Source organism: Cebus imitator, unplaced genomic scaffold (genome assembly GCF_001604975.1).
Source record: "Cebus imitator isolate Cc_AM_T3 unplaced genomic scaffold, Cebus_imitator-1.0 Scaffold328, whole genome shotgun sequence".
NCBI classification, from domain to species: domain Eukaryota; kingdom Metazoa; phylum Chordata; class Mammalia; order Primates; family Cebidae; genus Cebus; species Cebus imitator.
This window is the reverse complement of record NW_016107643.1, coordinates 1,590,937-1,608,609: the sequence shown is the minus strand read 5'-3', so window position 1 is coordinate 1,608,609 and position 17,673 is coordinate 1,590,937. Positions and strand designations below refer to the sequence as shown.

Here is a 17,673-nt window from a genome sequence, read left to right as displayed (position 1 = left end):
GGGAGGCCGCGGTCCCGGGCTGCAAGGGGCGTGGGTCGGCCGCGATCCAGCCCGGGCGGAGCCGGCAGCTGCAAGTTGCAGCCTCGAGGTCGAGACGCTCACAGCTCTGGGCTGGAGGCTCCGGAGAGCTCGGGGGTTCCCGATGCTGCTGCTGCTGCTGCTGCTGCTGCTTTGGCCAGTGCGGGGCACCGGGGTGCTTCCAGGTGAGGACGCGGGCGGGGTGCGCCCTGCGGGGCAAGAGAGGCAAGCTGGTGAGGGCGGTGGTGGGGGCGGGGGTGGGCTCTGCTCAGAGCTGGGGTCAGCGCCTGGAGGGTCTCACAGCCTCGGGACCTTATGAACAGGAGGTCAGGGCGTGGGGATGGTTTAGGGGGTAGTCTCTGTGGCACCTACCCAGGGACGCTCAAGTGTGCTTGGGGTGGTCTGGGGCCCGGACTTGCCCACACTGCCCGGCTGCCACTCTGCCGGCAAAGCGGAGGGCATGGCCCCTTCCCCCTGGGGGCAGCCCAGCTTCCGGCCGGCAGCCCCCTCTGCCTGGATTATCGCTCCCACAACCTCCCAGCCCCCACCTTGTGACCCGCTCCTGCACCTCCACCCCTTAGGACTCAGCGGGGCTCCATCCTCCAGGAAGCCCCCATGCCCAAGAGTCCCCCAGAGTCCCTGCTTTGCTCTCAGGCTGCAGAACTAGCTGTGGCCTGCGCCCTGCTCCCCCCCCCCGTCCCTCCTCGCAGGGCAGCGCGTGTGTTGTTTATAGTGTTGCCTTGTTTGGTGAGCTAGAGAAGGGCCTCTGCAGACCGGAGGTCCCTGTTTAGCCTTCCCTGGGAGGACGGCAGCACTGTCTCCTCGGCGCAACCCCTCCAAACAGAGACGTTAAGATGGGGCTGGTAGCAGCCTCTGCAAACAGGTGGGAGGATTAGCCAGTCCTGCACAGCAAGCGCCTGGCCAGGAACAGGGAGGGCAACCGTGGAGGAGGCGCGCAGGGCAGGGCCAGGCGGTGCAGCCTGGGTGGTGGCTTCCACAGCGCTGTGCGCAGACCAAACGAATACAGGGGCCCGCTCTATTCTGGCCCCAGGAGAAGGTCCTAGGCGGTCCACTCCTCCCTCCCCTCTGAGCCCTAGCCTGGGGCCAGGGGAGGCCAGGGGATCCCTGGGAGAGGGGGGCTCTATGTGCCCAATACCAACCTGGCTCTCTCGGCCTCCACTCCCATCCACCTTGTCACCGGATCTCCAGCTCTGCCTCCCTCTCCCTCATCCGGGTCAGGTGCCCGTGGCCACCATGTGTCTGCAAGGCTATGGGGAGAGCACCCGCACCACACCTGTGTGTCGGCCCACCCTACCTCCTTCCCAAACCCTTAGAGGCCTAGGACCAGCAAAGCTTGGTTCTCTACTCTCAGTCAAGTGCTCTCTCGGCTGAGGGACCTCTCCTCCTTCCCCTCCCCAAGATCCACTCAGACTCCTTCCTGCATTGGCCCCCCTCAGCCTCCTTTCCAAGGTGGTGGGCTCCTCTCTGCCACCATCTGCCTGATGGTAACTCACTCATCCAATCAAAGAGGGCTTCTTGGAGGAAGGGTATTTGATGCTTGGAGTCTGGGAGAGAAGATGGAGGAGAAAAAAGGAGTTGGGTTGGCCTAGCAGGAACTGAGTCACTTCCACAGGCAGCCATCAGCCCGGCAGGACTGAGGCCAGGGCTGCGTGGGGGTGCGGGCTGTCTGTGCCGGGAGCTGGGACTGGGTACCGGGGGAAGGCGGGCCGCTGCAGGCTCTGGGTGCCTGGGGCCTGGCTCCTGCAGGGCGGTCCTGTGAGAGTGGTTGGGGCTAGTGGGGGGCTGGGAGCATTCCAGGGGAGCATTCCAGGCGCCTTCTGAGTAATGTTTGGCTCTGGGATTCCTCCTAGACCCCCCTTAGCACACCCGGCCTGGGAGCAGTGAGGCTGTGTCTGGAAGCCTCCCCTCGCCTTGAAGAGATGAGGAGGGGCCTTCTGGGCCAGAGTACCAAACCCCTGCCACCAGGACGGAGTCCCCGAGGGAGCTCTGGGCAAGGTGGACCTCCCAAGGCAACATCTGGCTGTTTTTCTCGGATGGTGGGAGACACAGGCATCCTCCCTTCATAGAGCTCTCACCCTAACAGCATCTGCTGCCCATCTAAAAATACCCACGGCTGCCTCCCTCTTCCCTTCGCCTCTGCACTGGTAGCCTTGGCCTCTTCCTTGTGATCCACAACTCCAAGCCTGCCCCTCCCAACAGTCAGGGGACTCCCATGTCCCCAGCTGAGCTGTCCCTTCCCCAGCCTTCTCTTTTCCTCCTTCTTGGTAGGTCCTCAGATCCAAGGATGCCCATCGGTGTCCCTCCTTCTCCAGACCGAGCCCATGAGTGTTGAAGATGGAGTCTGCTCTGAAAGGCCTCCCGTGCCTCCCTGGGTGTGTCCTCTAACCCCCTTCCTCTGCTGTGTCCTGTTGGGTCCCCTCACCTGTGCTCTGTCTTCACTCTAGGACCTACCCCTGGGCAGCCAGCCACCGCCCGCTGGGTCCTGGATGGACAACCCTGGCACAGCGCCAGCCTGGAGGAGCCGGTCAGTGCTATGTCACCCCATCCTCTGCAGGGGCCCTGAGCCTCCCAGCCCTTTTATCCCTCCCCACATTACAGCTTGGCAGTTTTGCTGGGGTTCCCAGAACCACCGTGTCACTACTCCTTTAGGCCCCTACCCCCTAAAGGAGTGGGCAGAAGAGGGCATCAGGGTTTGGTATCTAGATCTCGTGAGCCCGCACACATGGAAGTCATTTCAGCTTCTTCGGCCCCACCTCCCCTTCCCCGCCCTCCCTGGATGATCCGGCTCACCCCACCCTCGCCAGGCAGAAATGGGTCCAGGGTTTGTGGGGCCTGAAGGTTTTCAGGAGCCAAAAAAAAAAAAAGAAAAAAAAAAACACCAAAAAGAAAACCTTTTGCAAAGTTGACCAGAACATATGACCCTGTGGACACACTGCTGTCTCTCTCAGGGCCCTGCCACTGAAGGCCTGAACCTCCAGCCTCACTGGCTCCTGTGGAATCCACTTCTGGCAGGGGACAGTGGTCACTCTTCTGGTCCCCCCAGATGTAAGACCACCCCATGTGCTTCTGCAGGACACTCTGCCCCAGCCTCCTCCCGATCCCACCCTTCGCACGCTTCCAGAATAATCACGCCCCATGCTTGTGCCATACTAGCTGTGCCGCAAACGAGGAGGCCGGTAGCCTCGATGCGCCTGTTTTACAGAGGGGCAAACGGAAGCCGAGAGGTTAGGGAAACTGCCCGTGGTCACAGCTCTTTAGGCTGGAGCCTGAGACGCACTGAGCTCTGAAAGATCTTAAACCATTTTTGGAGTTTCCAGCCTTACTGTCCAAACCCAGCAAGAGGAAGAGGGAAGGCAGGGGAGCATCGCCACAAAGGCTAGGAGGCCCCAAGAAACCCAGCAGCTCCCACCCTAGGGCCCTCACTGGGATCCCCTAGGCCCACATGCCCCCATTCCACTGGCCAAGCAAGGCACTGGCCTGAGCTTTGAGACTGTCCTCACCACTCCCGGGAGGGGAGGGCTGGGCACACTGGGTCATTCTGCCTCTGGGCCTCCTTCCCTGTCTGGCCTGGGCTGTGACCAAGAGGGGAACCCCAAAGGGGCCCTGCCTTCCCCCAACTGTGGGCCCTTTCCCCCAGGAAGCCTGCCAAGATGGGACAGGAGACAGAGTTGAGGCTGGGTATCTCCTCCCACAGCCAGAAAGTACTCACACTTCAAGATGGGGGGGTATATATCGAGGGGCAGGGTACCCGGAGGGCAAGGGTAAAGACAGCAGAGGCTGCCGAGGGATGGGACCTCGAGTATGTCCTTCCATGTGGGCCACCGCCCTTCTCCCAGTGCACATCTTTCCCCAGCAAAGCAAGAGGCATTCCAGCCACATGAGCTCATGTTGGAGGCCTTGTGGGGCCTGTGGCCAGGGGGGCAAGGGCAGTCTGCTCCCCACCTGCAAAGGAAGAACTCCCCCCAAAGACTCGGAGACCCTGGGCCCCAGCCCAGTGCATTTTTTGAGAAAAGGAGTCAGGGGTCAAACATTCCAAAGCACAGCAGCCTCCAAGGAAGCTCCTGGACCCCCAGCCAGGCTGAGTGGACAAGGGGGAAGTGGGGTGTTCCCACAGGGTGGGAGAGGCCAAGAGGGTGTGGGAAGGAGACAGAGTTGGCAGACCAAGCCAGGCTCCTGACACCTAGCTGAGAGTTGATGTGCTCTTTGGCTGGAATGGGGTTCATATTTACTTCATGGGTCCAGTGAAGCAGGTTTTGGGGCAGGAGGGACAGGGGCTGCTGGAGGCCCAGGAAAACTTTGGAAGAAGGGCAGTTTGCCAACATTGGAAGTGGAGGGGTAAAGTTTGAATTCTATAGGGAATGAGCGGCAGCATGATCTGGAAGCAAGCCTCAGGTGGCGGAGACTGTGAGGAGGCCCTGCCACGCTGCCCGATGCCCCCACAATGTCCTTAGCACCCCTCTGTCTTCCCCTGCTTTTGATGCCGCTTCTGAGTATGAAAGAAGAGGGTGGGCCAGGGGAAGGGCACCTTTCTGGGGCCTCTGATCTCTAGGGAGGATGTCGGTGCGCCTGGCAGGCTGTGCTCTCGCCCTTCCAAGGGGCTGTGTCAGGACAGAAAACATCCTGAGCGTGGGAACATCTTTGTATGTTCTCACCTCCTCCCCGCCCTCCATAGTATGTAGGGGGTCCTACTCCCCCGACAGCCCACATTCTCCCCATGAACTTCCTCCCCAGCCAGTTCCACAGGCCACCTGCTCCCTGGCAGGCAGGAGGCCTGGAGGCCACCATCTCAGCCCTGCGCTCCTCCTTGCCCAGGTCTGGAGGCCAGATGTGGGACTGGTGGCCCTGGAGACTGAAGGCCAGGAGCTCCTGCTTGAGCTGGAGAAGAACCAGTGAGTGCCAGGCTGGGGCAGGGCTGGGAGCTGAGAACAGACCCACTGGAGGGGATCAGTGCAGGGAGCGGGGACTGATGTGGATCTGTGCGGGTGGCTGGATGGGCACCCTCAGAGAGGGTGCAGGTGACAGGGAGAGTCACGCAGGCCTGTGGCTGGCCCCCTGAAGGCTGAAGAGGACTGTGGAGGCTGTCAGCCTCTCTGTGGGGCACATCGGTCCTGTCAGCCCCAGGAGTGGCTTGTCAGCTCCCTGCCGGAGATGAGTGAGCACCACCTAGTGGACATTTGCAAGATATGCTGAATCAAAAGAAAATCGTAGATGGATCTCAAAGAATGGGCCCTCCAGGCCAAGGGAACAGCAGGGACAAAGATGCAGTGGCTTTAGGAGGGCGAGGTGGGTGGACCACCTGAGGTCAGGTGTTTGAGACAATCCTGGTCAACATGGTGAAAACCCATCTCTACTAAAAATACAAAAAATTAGCCCGGCATGGTGACGCGCACCTGTAATCCCAGCTACTCAGGGGGCTGAGACAGGAGAATCACTTGAATCCGGGAGGCGGAGGCTGTGGTGAATGGAGATCCCACCATGCACCACTCCGGCCTGGACAACAGAGTGAGACTCCGTGTCAAAAAAAAAAAAAAAAAGCTGCAGTGGCTACACTCGGGGGCAGCAGTTTGTCTGACCTGCCTGGAAGGTCTCCACCTGCAGGGAGGGGAGCAGGGGGAATGAATTTGGGAAGGACAGATCACAGAAGGCCATTTTAGTGCTCTGTGTCCAGAGCCAAAGATTTTGAGGAACAGTCAGGGCTGTGCTCAGGGTGGCACCTCGGCTGGGTGGAGCGGGTGTCCGAGATGGAGCACGGGCTCTTGAAACCATCCAGACTGTGTTACCAATAGATATCACCTACTGAGTGTTTGTTTGACCTCAGGCGCTATTCTGAGCACTCAACATGTGTTTTAGTCTCCCTTGTGGAGTCGGACGGACTGGGAACAAACTCTAGTTCCACTGTGCCCAACCATATTTTCCCTGGGGCCAACGTCCCTACCGTTTCAATGGGGTAGTCACATCACCTACCTCCTAGCGTGGCAGGGGTGGGGAGCAGAGCTGGGGCAGGTGGGAGAATTCCGGGAAGGTGGAAGCAGCCGTCATTTGGGGGTGGTCTGGAGGTAATGAGGCCAAGGTGAGTTTGGGGTAAAGGATTTTCTTTAAAGAAGAGAGACTGACTTATGATTGATCCATCCATGTAGGAAGGATCCTGATGAGATGAAGCCTAAAAATGGAATCATTACCCAAGTGGGGTCTGGAGAATTCGGGGAGGGCAGGAGCAGGCGTGGGCAGTTGGAGATTCTGTTTTTTCTGGAGGCAGGGGGTGTGCATCAATCACTGAAGGACAGGCGGGAGGCTTGTGGGGTATAGAAGTCTGAGGAAAATATTTTAAGGATCTAGGGCAAGTTGGGGCGAGAGGGTTGACAAAGGAGGGCAGCAGGCAGGGGAACCTGGGGAGTTCGCCGTGTTTCCCTGACTCCAACTCCAAGTCCCATTCCTTGGCAGTGTCTCCTGACTCCTCCCCTCCCGACCTGTGGATCCAGCTGCCTGCTGCAGGTCCCCTGGGGACCACAAACTCTTCCGCTCTTCCCGGTGTCCTCCCTGGCACTTCCCATACTCGCAGCTCCCACAGCTAAGCCATCACCAAGGCTCCTTCCTCTAGCCCCAAGTGTTCCTGACCTGAGCAAGCCACCATTGCTCCTGTCCCTTCCCTAAGATACACTGAGTGCCTCACTCATAAAGCTGCTCCATTAGCATTTAGGGAGGAAGGCTGGGAGACATCCTGGAGGAGGCAGAAGGAGGCCGAATTCAATGCTCCCTGTAATACCCCTTCCCAGCAGGCTGCTGGCCCCAGGATACACAGAAACCCACTATCGCCCAGATGGTCAGCCAGTGGTGCTGGCCCCCAACCACACGGTGAGATGCTTCCATGGGCTCTGGGATGCACCCCAGAGGCACCCCCCACCATTCCTGCCCTGCTCCTCCTTGCACTCCTAAGGGGAGGTTGGAGCCAGCCCCGACCCTGCCCTCCCTCTTGCCCTCTTGCTCAAGCCCTGGCTGAGATTTGGGGCTGGTCCCTTTCTCCCTAGGATCATTGCCACTACCAAGGGCGAGTGAGGGGCTTCCCCGACTCCTGGGTAGTCCTCTGCACATGCTCTGGGATGAGGTGAGTTCCGGAGAGGGGACTGGGCCTGAGATGAGGAAAGACCTCCCTCACACCCGCTCCTACCCCTCTGCACCCTAGGGGCCTGATCACCCTCAGCAGCAATGCCAGCTATTACCTGCATCCCTGGCCACCTCAGAGCTCCAAGGACTTCTCAACCCACAGGATCTTCCGGATGGAGCAGCTGCTCACCTGGAAAGGAACCTGTGGCCACAGGGATCCCGGGGACAAAGCGGGCATGGCCGGCCTTCCTGGTGCTCCCCAGAGAAGGGTCAGGGTGTGGAGGAGATGGGAGTGGGAATTTGATTTGGGGGGCTGTGGATACAGCCATAGCCCTCCAGATCGGAAGAGACAGGAATTCACAGGCCTCAAGCCAGGGCCTCATGTCCCAGTTTTTTGTTTTTTGGTTTTTTTGAGACAGAGTTTTACTTTTGTTGCCCAGGCTGGAGTGCAATGGCCAGATCTCAGCTCACCATAGCCTCTGCCTGCCCGGTTCAAGCGATTCTCCTGCCAGAGTAGCTGGGATTACAGGCATGCACCACCATGCCTGGCTAATTTTTTGTATTTTTAATAGAAGGGCTTCTTCATGTTGGTCACTCTGGTCTTGAACTCCCAACCTCAGGTGATCTGACCGCCTCAGCCTCCCAAAGTACTGAGGTTACAGGTGTGAGCCTCCGCGCCCAGCATGTCCCAGTATTTTTATTGGAGCCTGAGGAAACATCTTCTAGGACACATGATAAACTGTTCTTTCTGGGAGCTGGGGTTGGTGGTCAGGGCTCGAGCCCAGCAGCTTCCATTCAGAGTCCCCATTCGCCCCTCCGCAGGACAGGCGAGAAGCACGCAGGACCCCGAGGTACCTGGAACTGTACATAGTGGCAGACCACACCTTGGTGAGGGGAGACCCCAGGGGTTGACGGAGTCTGGGATGGGGTCAGCTCAGCCCCTCAAGCCACCAGGATTTCTGCCTTCCCAGTTCGTGACCCAGCACCGGAACCTGAACCACACCAAACAGCGTCTCCTAGAAGTCGCCAACTACGTGGACCAGGTTGGGGGCAGCAGGGAGAGAGCAGTGATGGGGATGGCGGCGGCAGGACCGGCAGGTGCTAGTGGGGTGCGGGGAGGAGGAGGGGCGCCCCCACGTAGGAGCAGCCGCGGGGTGGGGCGCCTGGTCCCGGCTTCAGCCCGCCCTACCCTGCCCCTCCCTCAGCTTCTCAGGACTCTGGACATTCAGGTGGTGCTGACTGGCCTGGAAGTGTGGACCGAGCGGGACCGTAGCCGCGTCACGCAGGACGCTAACGCCACGCTCTGGGCCTTTCTGCAGTGGCGCCGGGGCCTGTGGGCGCAGCGGCCCCACGACTCCGCACAGCTGCTCACGTGGGTGCCTCTGAGCCCAACGCGGGTCCCGGGAGGGGAGCCCTCGCCTCCTGGCCCCGCCCGGTCACGCTTCGCTCTATCCCCAGGGGCCGCGCCTTCCAGGGCTCCACAGTGGGCCTGGCGCCAGTCGAGGGCATGTGCCGCGCAGAGAGCTCGGGAGGCGTGAGCATGGTGAGCCCCGCAGAGGGGGGCGAGGGGAGGGAAGGGAGGCCCAGAGGCCCGCACTGATCGCCACAGTGCACCGACCCCTAGGACCACTCGGAGCTCCCCATTGGCACCGCAGCCACCATGGCCCATGAGATCGGCCACAGCCTCGGCCTCAGCCACGACCCCGACGGCTGCTGCGTGGAGGCCGCGGCCGAGCCCGGAGGCTGCGTCATGGCCGCGGCCACCGGGTACGTGTGTGGGGGGTCGGGGCTGCGGCGAGGCGGCTAGTCCTGGGGGCTCCCTCCGCCGCGTTTCTTTGGTCGTCCCTCAGTTTCCTCTTCTGTAAAATGGGAAGATGATCATAGCGTCCACTTCAGGGTGATTCATGAGGTTTAAAGGGAAGAAGCGCAAAGTGGATTCTCAACGGTATGAAGACTGTTTTCGGAGTAGCCTGGCGAGGTTACTTCCACACCGGGAGGAGCACCGCCGGGTCGCGATTCCACCTTGGGTCCCGGGCTGCCCACTCTTGGGGCCACACTGTCCCCCGTCCCGCTCGCTGTGTGACTTTTCGGGGGTCACTTCCCCTCTCTGGCCTCTGCCTCTAGAGGATTTGAGCCTCCCATCGCTCAGGCGTGTCTGCGCATCTGGCGCCTGTAGCCAAACCCAGGGGTGGGGATCGGAGAAGCGCGGGGGTTGTGGGGCTGTCCCTCCAAGCCCAACGCCCTCCCCACCCCGGTAGGCACCCGTTCCCACGCGTGTTCAGCGCCTGCAGCCGCCGCCAGCTGCGAGCCTTCTTCCGCAAGGGGGGCGGCGCGTGCCTCTCCAATGCCCCGGACTCCGGGCTCCCAGTGCCACCAGCGCGCTGCGGGAACGGTTTCGTGGAGGCGGGCGAGGAGTGTGACTGCGGCTCTGGCCAGGTTAAGTCGGCTCGCCCGCCCCTCACTCGGCTTCTCTGCCCAGGTCTGGGGCGCTGCGCCCTCACTTGGTCCCCCCTTGCTTTTCTGGCCCCAGGAATGTCGCGACCTCTGCTGCTTCGCTCACAACTGCTCGCTGCGCTCGGGGGCCCAATGTGCCCACGGGGACTGCTGCGCCCACTGCCTGGTGAGGGCATGGAAGGTTCAGGGTGAGGGTTTTGGGGCGCTTAGGAGCCGGCCTGTTGGCCTTAGCTAATTGGTGCCCTCAGGTTCCCCTGCTGGGTGCTGGCGTGGGTCGGCCTGGCCCTCTGGCACAGCTCCTCCAGCTCCAAGCAGACTCTGGGCGCGGACCTCTCATTGCCCATGGCCTCTGTCTGCCCTCCCCACCACCCGTCACCTGTGCAGCTGAAGCCGGCTGGAGCACTGTGCCGCCAAGCCATGGGCGACTGTGACCTCCCTGAGTTCTGCATGGGTACCTCCCCGGACTGTCCCCCGGACATTTACCTACTGGACGGCTCGCCCTGCGCCAGGAGCAGTGGCTACTGCTGGGATGGCACATGTCCCACGCTGCAGCAGCAGTGCCAGCAGCTCTGGGGGCCTGGTGAGAGGACACTGGCACCCTTACACCCTGCCCCCCATTCTCTGGTCAGCCCAGTTTTCTGCTGTGGGGAAGATAGGCAGGGGAAACTGAGGCCCGATGAGTGTGGCACCTATCCCGGCTGCATCCAGCCTAGCCCATGCTTCCTCAGGCTCCCATCCAGCCCCCGAGGCCTGTTTCCAGGTTGTGAACTCTGTGGGAGATACCCATGGGAACTGCGGCCAGGACAGCGAGGGCCACTTCCTGCCCTGTACTGAGAGGTAGGGAGTGGAGCTGAGTGGAGGGAGCAGAACCTATGGAGTGAGCTTGGGAAAGGACATACTGCCGCTGTTGACCCCCCTCTGCTTCCTCCCCAGGGATGCTCTGTGTGGGAAGCTGCAGTGCCAGGGTGGAAAGCCCAGCCCACTCGCACCACACATGGTGCCAGTGAACTCCACCGTTCACCTAGATGGCCATGAAGTGACCTGTCGGGGAGCCTTGGCACTCCCTGGTGCAAAGTTGGACCTGCTTGGCCTGGGCCTGGTAGAGTCAGGCACCCAGTGTGGACCTAGAATGGTGAGCTTTGCCCACCTGACCCCTCCTTGCCACTTGACTCCCACAGGCAGTGTCCCCCTCACTGCCTGATGCACTGCCCATAGGTGTGCCAGAGCGGGCGCTGTGAGAACACTGCCTTCCAGGAGCTGCAGCGCTGCCTGACTGCCTGCCACAGACACGGGGTGAGAGCCCAAGGGGCGGGGGTGACCTTGGGGTTCCTAATCTCATGTGACCCTCTTTCCCTTCTCTCCCCTTTCTGCAGGTATGCAATAGCAACCATAACTGCCACTGTGCTCCAGGCTGGGCTCCACCCTTCTGTGACAAGCCAGGCTTCGGTGGCAGCGTGGACAGTGGCCCTGTGCAGCCTGAAAGTATGCCAGTTGGGGGCAGGTGGGCAGGAGCAGGAGGGCTGCCCCAACTCAGGACTCAGCCTCCCCACTACTCTGTCCCTGCAGGCCGTGACACCTTCCTGTTGGCCATGCTCCTCAGCGCCCTGCTGCCTCTGCTCCCAGGGGCCGGCCTGGCCTGGTGTTACTACCGACTCCCAAGAGCCCATCTGCAGCGATGCAGCTGGGGCCGCAGGAGGGACCCTGCGTGCAGTGGGTAGGCTCCAAATGCCTGCTTCCTGAGCCCACTCCGGGTTTCCCCTCCTCAGAGCTCTGCTGGGGCTGCAGGAGCTGGGGCAGCCCTCAGCCTTACCCACAGGTGCAGAGAGCAGCCCCAGAGGCTGTGGAAAGAAGTAGCTTTGAACAGGAGGTTCCAGTGGCCTCCCAGGCAAGCCAGGGGGTGGATCCCAGCACCCGATCAGCACTGCCAGGCGTGGCCCCCTACCTCCCATTACAGCCTTTCTCGTCCTCTGTCCTGCTTCTCCCACCAGGCGGCTGCCTCACCCTTGACTTCGCCCTTATTTCCCCGCTCAGATTGCAGCCCCTGCACCATGCTGCCCCTAGAGGCCTCTCCAGCCTCTGTCTCAGGAGTTTTCAGCCCTTTGCCACTTCCTCTGTCCAAATCACCTCTGTCAACCCCTTCAAGTTCCCAAATGCTGGGCCCAGCAGATTTTTTCACTCCATACCACTGGCCAGCTATGGCGCTGGATGTCCTCTATGCCAGGGCCCTGCCCTAACCCGGTTCTCTGTGACCTGCGGGGGGAGAGTCACATAATACTAAGCATGGCTGTCCAGGCACTCTGTGGCCATGTCTATCATAGCCAGGTCTTGGGAGGGCTCTGGGTAAGCCAAGGGAGATGGCAGTGTTTGGGTCGAAGATAGGGGCAGAGGGCATAACAGACAGGGGCAGGGTACCACCTGGGCCCCGGGTGGCAGCTAAGAAGACTCTGACACCGTGAGTAGTGATGGAGGGTCTGTGGGCAGAGGAGGAGGTGGCCAGAGCCTGGCATGTCAGCATGGAGGGGACACTGCAGAGGGTGGAGGCTGCTTCTCATCCCCAGGCGGGAGTTTTAGGGTAGGAGAGAATGCTTTGAAGGAACATCACAGGAAGTGGCAAGGCCCTGGGAGATGGGAGGGGGACAGTCAAAGATGGCTTGTAATCATCAAGGGCAGCAGGGTACCCAGCGGCAAGGTGAGCAGACACAGCTGCTGCAGTGGGGGACATCCAGGTTTCTTTGGAAGCTGAGTGATGCCAACATCTGGAAAGTGCCAGGCTGCTGGGTGGTGCCGGAGCCTGGAAGAAATGTTAGGACTGGAGAGAGGGGGTGCCAGCCGTCCTGCGAGGCATGAGGCACAAGTGGAGCCTGGGTCCCAGGGATCCCCTGAAGAGAGAGCTGGAAGGGAGCTGAGAGGGTGACTTGGAGCAGATGGGTGCTCCAAGAAACTCAGTAAATGCAGAACTCCCCAGGCTGGATGCCATGCTGCGGGAGGCAATAACCCACTCAGGGTCAATGTGCCAACTTCCTGGACTCTTATCCCACTGCTCAGGCCTAAGGATGGCCCACACAGGGACCACCCCCTGGGCAGCATTCACCCCATGGAGTTGGGCCCCACAGCCACTGGACAGCCCTGGCCCCTAGGTGAGTGAGGCACTAGGGAGAGGCAGAGAGAGAAGGGGAGGGAAGGGAGGGCAGGGGAGGGGAGGAGAAGGGAAGGGCTCAGTGCCTCCTGCCTCCTTCCAGATGGGCAGCACCCAGTCACCTGGAGTCCCCTGTTGCCCCACCCCAGCCCCCGGGACTCCTACTGACCATATTCACAGCACTCACCCTCCACCATTGCTCCCAGGCCCTGAGAACCCTCCTGAGCCCAGCAGCCACCCCGAGAAGCCTGTGGCCCACAGCTCCGCCTGACCCGAAGGTAAGCGGGGACGCGGATTCAAAGCCTTCCCCTCCCATCGCCCACTCTCCCACCTCTCCCATCCTTCAGCTCGATGCCCCCTAATCAGGTTTCTGGGCACGAGTTTATGACCTCTCGAAGAAGCTGTTATCATGGAGACCAGAATGCTGGAAGCCGCTGGGCTGGGGAGGGAGAAGCTGTGAAAAGCCTCATTGAGGACAGACTCCCTGCCACACAGCTTGCAGGCTGGAGCCCAGTCCTTAGGGGACAACATATCCTCCTCCTTCTCAGCAGATCAAGTCCAGATGCCAAGATCCTGCCTCTGGTGAGAGGTAGCTCCTGAAATAACAGATTTAAAGATAGCTGGCCACTGACAGCCACTCCAGGAACTTGAACTCCAGGGGCAAAGCCAGTGAATCACCGGACCTCCGGCACCTTCAGGAGCTTGGAATTTTCTTCCTCACTGGAGCTCCGACCCACCCACTCCAGGACCCCAGAGCCTCATTAGAAGCTGCCCAATGGAGACCCCTCTCCTGAGGGGTAGGGGACACTGTTGGACACACCCTCCAGCTCAATAATCCATCAGTCCCAGAGGCAAAGGTCACACAGCCCCTGACCTTCCTCACTAGTGGAGGCTGGGTACTGCTGGCCACCCGAAAAGGCCTCTGTCCCGTGAGGGTGGTGTGTCTCCTACATGCAATTTCCACAGACCCAGCTCTATGGAGGGCATGACTGCTGGCCAGAAGCTGGAACTCTGGGGCCCCTATGGTTCCACTGAGTCCACACTCCCCTGGAGCCTGGCCCCTGCAAACAAACCCAATTTTGGGGACCTTCCTTCCTGTTCCTTCCCACCCTATCTTCTCCCCTAGATGGTTCCTCAACCCCCACCCCCAATCCCAGTGCTGCACCTGAGGTTCTGGAGGAACCTGGAGTCTGACAGCCTCTCCCCCATTCTGTGTGTGGGAGGGGACAGAGGGAACCATTTAAGATACCAAAGTAGAAGTCAGAAGAAAGACATGTTGGCTAGGCGTGGTGGCTCATGCCTGTAATCCCAGCACTTTGGGAGGCAGGAGTAGGAGGATCACTAGAGGCCAGGAGGTCAACACCAGTCTAGACAACATAGCAAGACCCCATATCTACAAAAAAATTTAAAACTTAGCTGGGCATGGCAGTGTGTGCCTGTAGGCCTAGCTGCTCAGGAGGCTGAAGCAAGAGGATCACTTGAGCGCAAGAGTTCAACACTGCAGTGAGCTATGATGGCACCACTGCACTACGGCCTGGGTGACAGAGGAAAAAGAAATTTTAGGCCAGGCGAGGTGGCATACACCTGTAATCCCAGCACTTTGGGAGGCTGAGGAGGGCGGATCATGAGGTCAGGAGTTTGAGGTCATGATGACCAACAAACAGCCTGGCCAACATGATGAAACACCATTTCTACCGAAAATATAAAACATTAGCTGGGTGTGGTGGCATGCACCTGTAATCCCAGCTACTCGGAAGGTTGAGGCAGGAGAACTCCTTGAGCCCAGGAGGCGGAGGGTGCAGGGAGCCAAGATCGGGCCATTGCACTCCAGCCTGGGCAACAGAGCGAGACTGTCTCAAAAAAAAAAAAAAAGAAAGAAATTTAAAAAAGACATGTTGCACTTGGACCTCAGTTTTTTTTCCTGTATAAATTCAACCCTACCAAGTGCCCTGAGGACCACAAGGGGTGGTGGCTGGCAGGCTGAGCCCAGATGGCAGCCAGGGCCCCAGCTGTGTGTTTGGGCACAGGACGGTGCTGCCTACTTTGAACACCCTCTTTGCCCTGTCACTCCACCCTCCCTTGGGCATTCACATTCTCCCTTTGCTTCATGCAAGAGCTGCCAAGTGGCCTGTATCAGCCAGCTGATGCCACATACCAAAACCATCCCCAAACTGATTTCGAGGAGGCAGCCTCAGTGCAGGCTCCACTCCACAAGCCCAAGGGCCTGGGTGAGAGTGCTCTCTAAAGCTCCCCCTCCTGCCTTAGTTGTATCTGCAACATTTTAATTTATGAAGGTGACTGAATGATGACACAGAGGGGCCGATGCCACTGAAAGAGGTTATTACAGTTTCCCACCATGCGGGGCCACAGTGGGGCAGGAGGCACCAGGTTTGGTCCAGGGACAGAATCAGGAGCGAGGGGAAGGCAGAGGCACAGCCCTCATTGACATCTCCACTGGAAAGGCAAGGCAGGCCGGGGAAGGGGGTAGGACTGGCCTTTTGAATCATCCTGGTGGGCTCTAGGGTGTGGGGCTGGGCTCTAGCTGTCTGGGTCAGTACCTGGCCCTGGGCTGGTTTAGGGCAGGGGAAACACTGGCTTGGGACATGAGAGTTCCTTGAAGGGGGTGGTTGCTGTATGGAGTTCAGATTGGTTGGTTTGCATATGAAAGGCGTGAGTTGTTTCTGATCTCCAGGAATCAGCATTTTCTCCCCAGCCAACAAGCCCCCACCCTGAGATGTTAAACCATCATAAAACAGAGAATCTAAGGCCAGGCGGTGGGAGGATCAGCTGAGGTCAGGAGTTAGAGACCAGCCTGGCCAAAATGGTGAAACGCTGTCTCTACGAAAAATACAAAAATTAGCTGGGCATGGTGGTGGGCACCTGTAATCCCAGCTACTCAGGAGGGTGAGGCAGGAGAATTACTTGAGCCCAGGATGTGGAGGTTTCAGTGAGCTCAGATTTCGCCATTGCACTCCAGCCTGGGTGACAAGAGCAAGACTCTGTCTCAAAAAAAAAAAAAAAAAAGGAATCTAAAGAAACATTTAATATACCTCCCCGTCTCTTACCCTTCAGGAGGGGGTGTCTGGACCCTGCGGGACTCCAGCTACAAGGGACCCTAGGGGAGGCCAACTCTGCCCTATTGGCTATTCCCTAAGACTGCCCAGCACCTGCTCTGTCCCTTCCCAATTCAGTGTGGAACCCTGGGAAGGTCACATGGGACAGAAAGAAGGTGTGGGAGGGGGAGCCCCAGTCTTGGGGAGAGGCCTGTCTGGAGCTGGGGATCACCTGGCTGTGCTGGGAACTGAAGAGAAGCTCAGCAGAACAGAGCTGGCAAGGGGCCAACAGCAGAAGCAGGAGGGACACAGAAGTGACTGGAACGCAGGAGGGCAGTCATGGACCCTGAGGCTGAGCCGGGATGCTGAGGGGCAGAGTGGACATCCAGCCGGGAGCAGTGAGCGAGCCCAGCTCAGCTGTGATGCCCTCTCTTTGACCATCCAACAACAGCTGCTTGGGCTTCCCTGGCACTCCGTAACCCAGGGCCATCTGTCATGCCTTCTTCTCTCCCTCCCCCTCCCTTGAGTTGTGGCACCCACAGACAGGTGGGAGAGTGTGCCTGCCCTGCATGGTCAGAGCTTGGTTTTGAGTTTCCTTACCTCATCTCTCTTTCCTCCCACATGCCAGAACACAGGAGGATGTGTCGGAGGCATGTGAACCAGAGCAACTGCGTCTTGCAGAGGGGCTAGGTAAAATAAGGTTGAGACCACTGGGCTGTGTTTGCAGACAGTTAAGGCATCCTAAGTCACAGGTGCTGTGACCTGTATCTTGTGCTGTCTAGGAGGTCAGCACAAGATACAGGTCACAAAGACCTTGCTGATAAAACAGGTTGCAATAGGCTGGGCGCAGTGGCGCACACCTGTAATCCCAGCACTTTGGGAGGCCAGGGTGGGTAGATCACCTGAGATCAGGAGTTTGAGATGAGCCTGGCTGACAAGGTGAAACCTCATCTTTACTAAAAATACAAACACTAGCCAGGCATGGTGGCCTGTGCCTGTAATCCCAGCTACTCGGGAGGCTGAGGCAGGATAATCGTTTGAATCTGAGAGGTGGAGGTTGCATTGAGCTCTAGCCTGGGTGACAGAGCAAGACTCGGTCTCAAAAAAAAAAAAAAAAAAAAAATAGTCAAGACAAATCATGGTAGGGCTTTTTTGGTCACTTTTTAAATGTAAGTATTGAGACTTTATTTGAGACAGGGCCTTACTCTGTTGCCCAGGTTGGATGAGATTTTTAACCTTAATATTTACTTATAGAGTAACTTTTTGGTTAGTCAAAACAAGGCTGTATCTCATTCTGATCAGAAGAAAACATCAGCTAACTCAAGAGAAACATTTTACAAAATAACTGGCCAGAATTATTCCAAAGTGTCAAGGATAAAGATAAGGAAGGAACTCCCAGACTGAGGAGACGTAGGAGACGGCTGTGCTGTGGGGTCCTAGAATGGATCTGGGAACTGAAAAAGGAAATTAGTGAAAAAACGGGAAATGCAAAATGGTCTACAGTTTCGTTACTAGGATTGTACCAAGGTTAGTTTCCTAGCTGTAATGACTGGGCCGTGATTAATAAGATGTACCATTAGGGAAAGCTGGTTGAAGGGTGTAAGGAAAACGCTCACATTTTCCAACTTTTTTGCTAGTCTAAAATTAGTCAACAATAAAATGTTTAAAATAGGCCGGGCACGGTGGCTCACACCTGTCATCCTAGCACTTTGAGAGACTGAGGTGAGACGATCATTTGAGCCCAGGAGTTCAAGACCAGCCTGGGGAACAGAGCGAGACCTCATCTCTATTCAAAAAAATGTTTTTAAGTTTAAAATAAAATTCTATAAAAAAGGAAAAGAACAATGCTGTTTCATAGCGTTCCTAGTTTAGCATGGAAGAGACCAGGTC

The 17,673-nt window shown here is 58.5% G+C and overlaps 1 protein-coding gene across 4 annotated transcripts; it reads left to right on the top strand.

The window, feature by feature from the left end:
• ADAM33 (ADAM metallopeptidase domain 33) lies at positions 1 to 14,000 on the top strand. 4 transcript variants are annotated; one of them, XM_017504815.2, is made up of 22 exons: positions 1 to 203; positions 2,484 to 2,563; positions 4,852 to 4,928; positions 6,813 to 6,891; positions 7,065 to 7,141; positions 7,220 to 7,409; positions 7,963 to 8,028; positions 8,112 to 8,183; positions 8,346 to 8,512; positions 8,599 to 8,683; positions 8,765 to 8,907; positions 9,399 to 9,576; positions 9,671 to 9,760; positions 9,979 to 10,174; positions 10,323 to 10,431; positions 10,528 to 10,726; positions 10,810 to 10,887; positions 10,968 to 11,076; positions 11,161 to 11,308; positions 12,640 to 12,731; positions 12,937 to 13,008; positions 13,282 to 14,000. In XM_017504815.2, the coding sequence occupies exons 1-21, from the start codon at positions 143 to 145 to the stop codon at positions 12,999 to 13,001; spliced, it is 2,361 nt and encodes a 786-aa protein (XP_017360304.1). In that variant the 5' UTR covers positions 1 to 142; the 3' UTR covers positions 13,002 to 13,008; positions 13,282 to 14,000. The 4 variants fall into 4 exon arrangements, with proteins under 4 accessions (XP_017360304.1, XP_017360303.1, XP_017360301.1 ...); XM_017504814.2 differs by having other exon boundaries at positions 13,279 to 14,000; XM_017504812.2 differs by having other exon boundaries at positions 12,880 to 13,008.
• Positions 14,001 to 17,673: the final 3,673 nt, after the last annotated feature.

Coding starts and splice junctions, on each gene's coding strand:
- ADAM33 (XM_017504812.2), top strand. CDS start 143: ATGCTGCTGCTGCTGCTGCTGCTGCTGCTTTGGCCAGTGCGGGGCACC. Junction 8,184..8,345: donor TCGCCAACTACGTGGACCAG/GTTGGGGGCAGC, acceptor CCCCTCCCTCAG/CTTCTCAGGACTCTGGACAT. Junction 8,513..8,598: donor GACTCCGCACAGCTGCTCAC/GTGGGTGCCTCT, acceptor CTCTATCCCCAG/GGGCCGCGCCTTCCAGGGCT.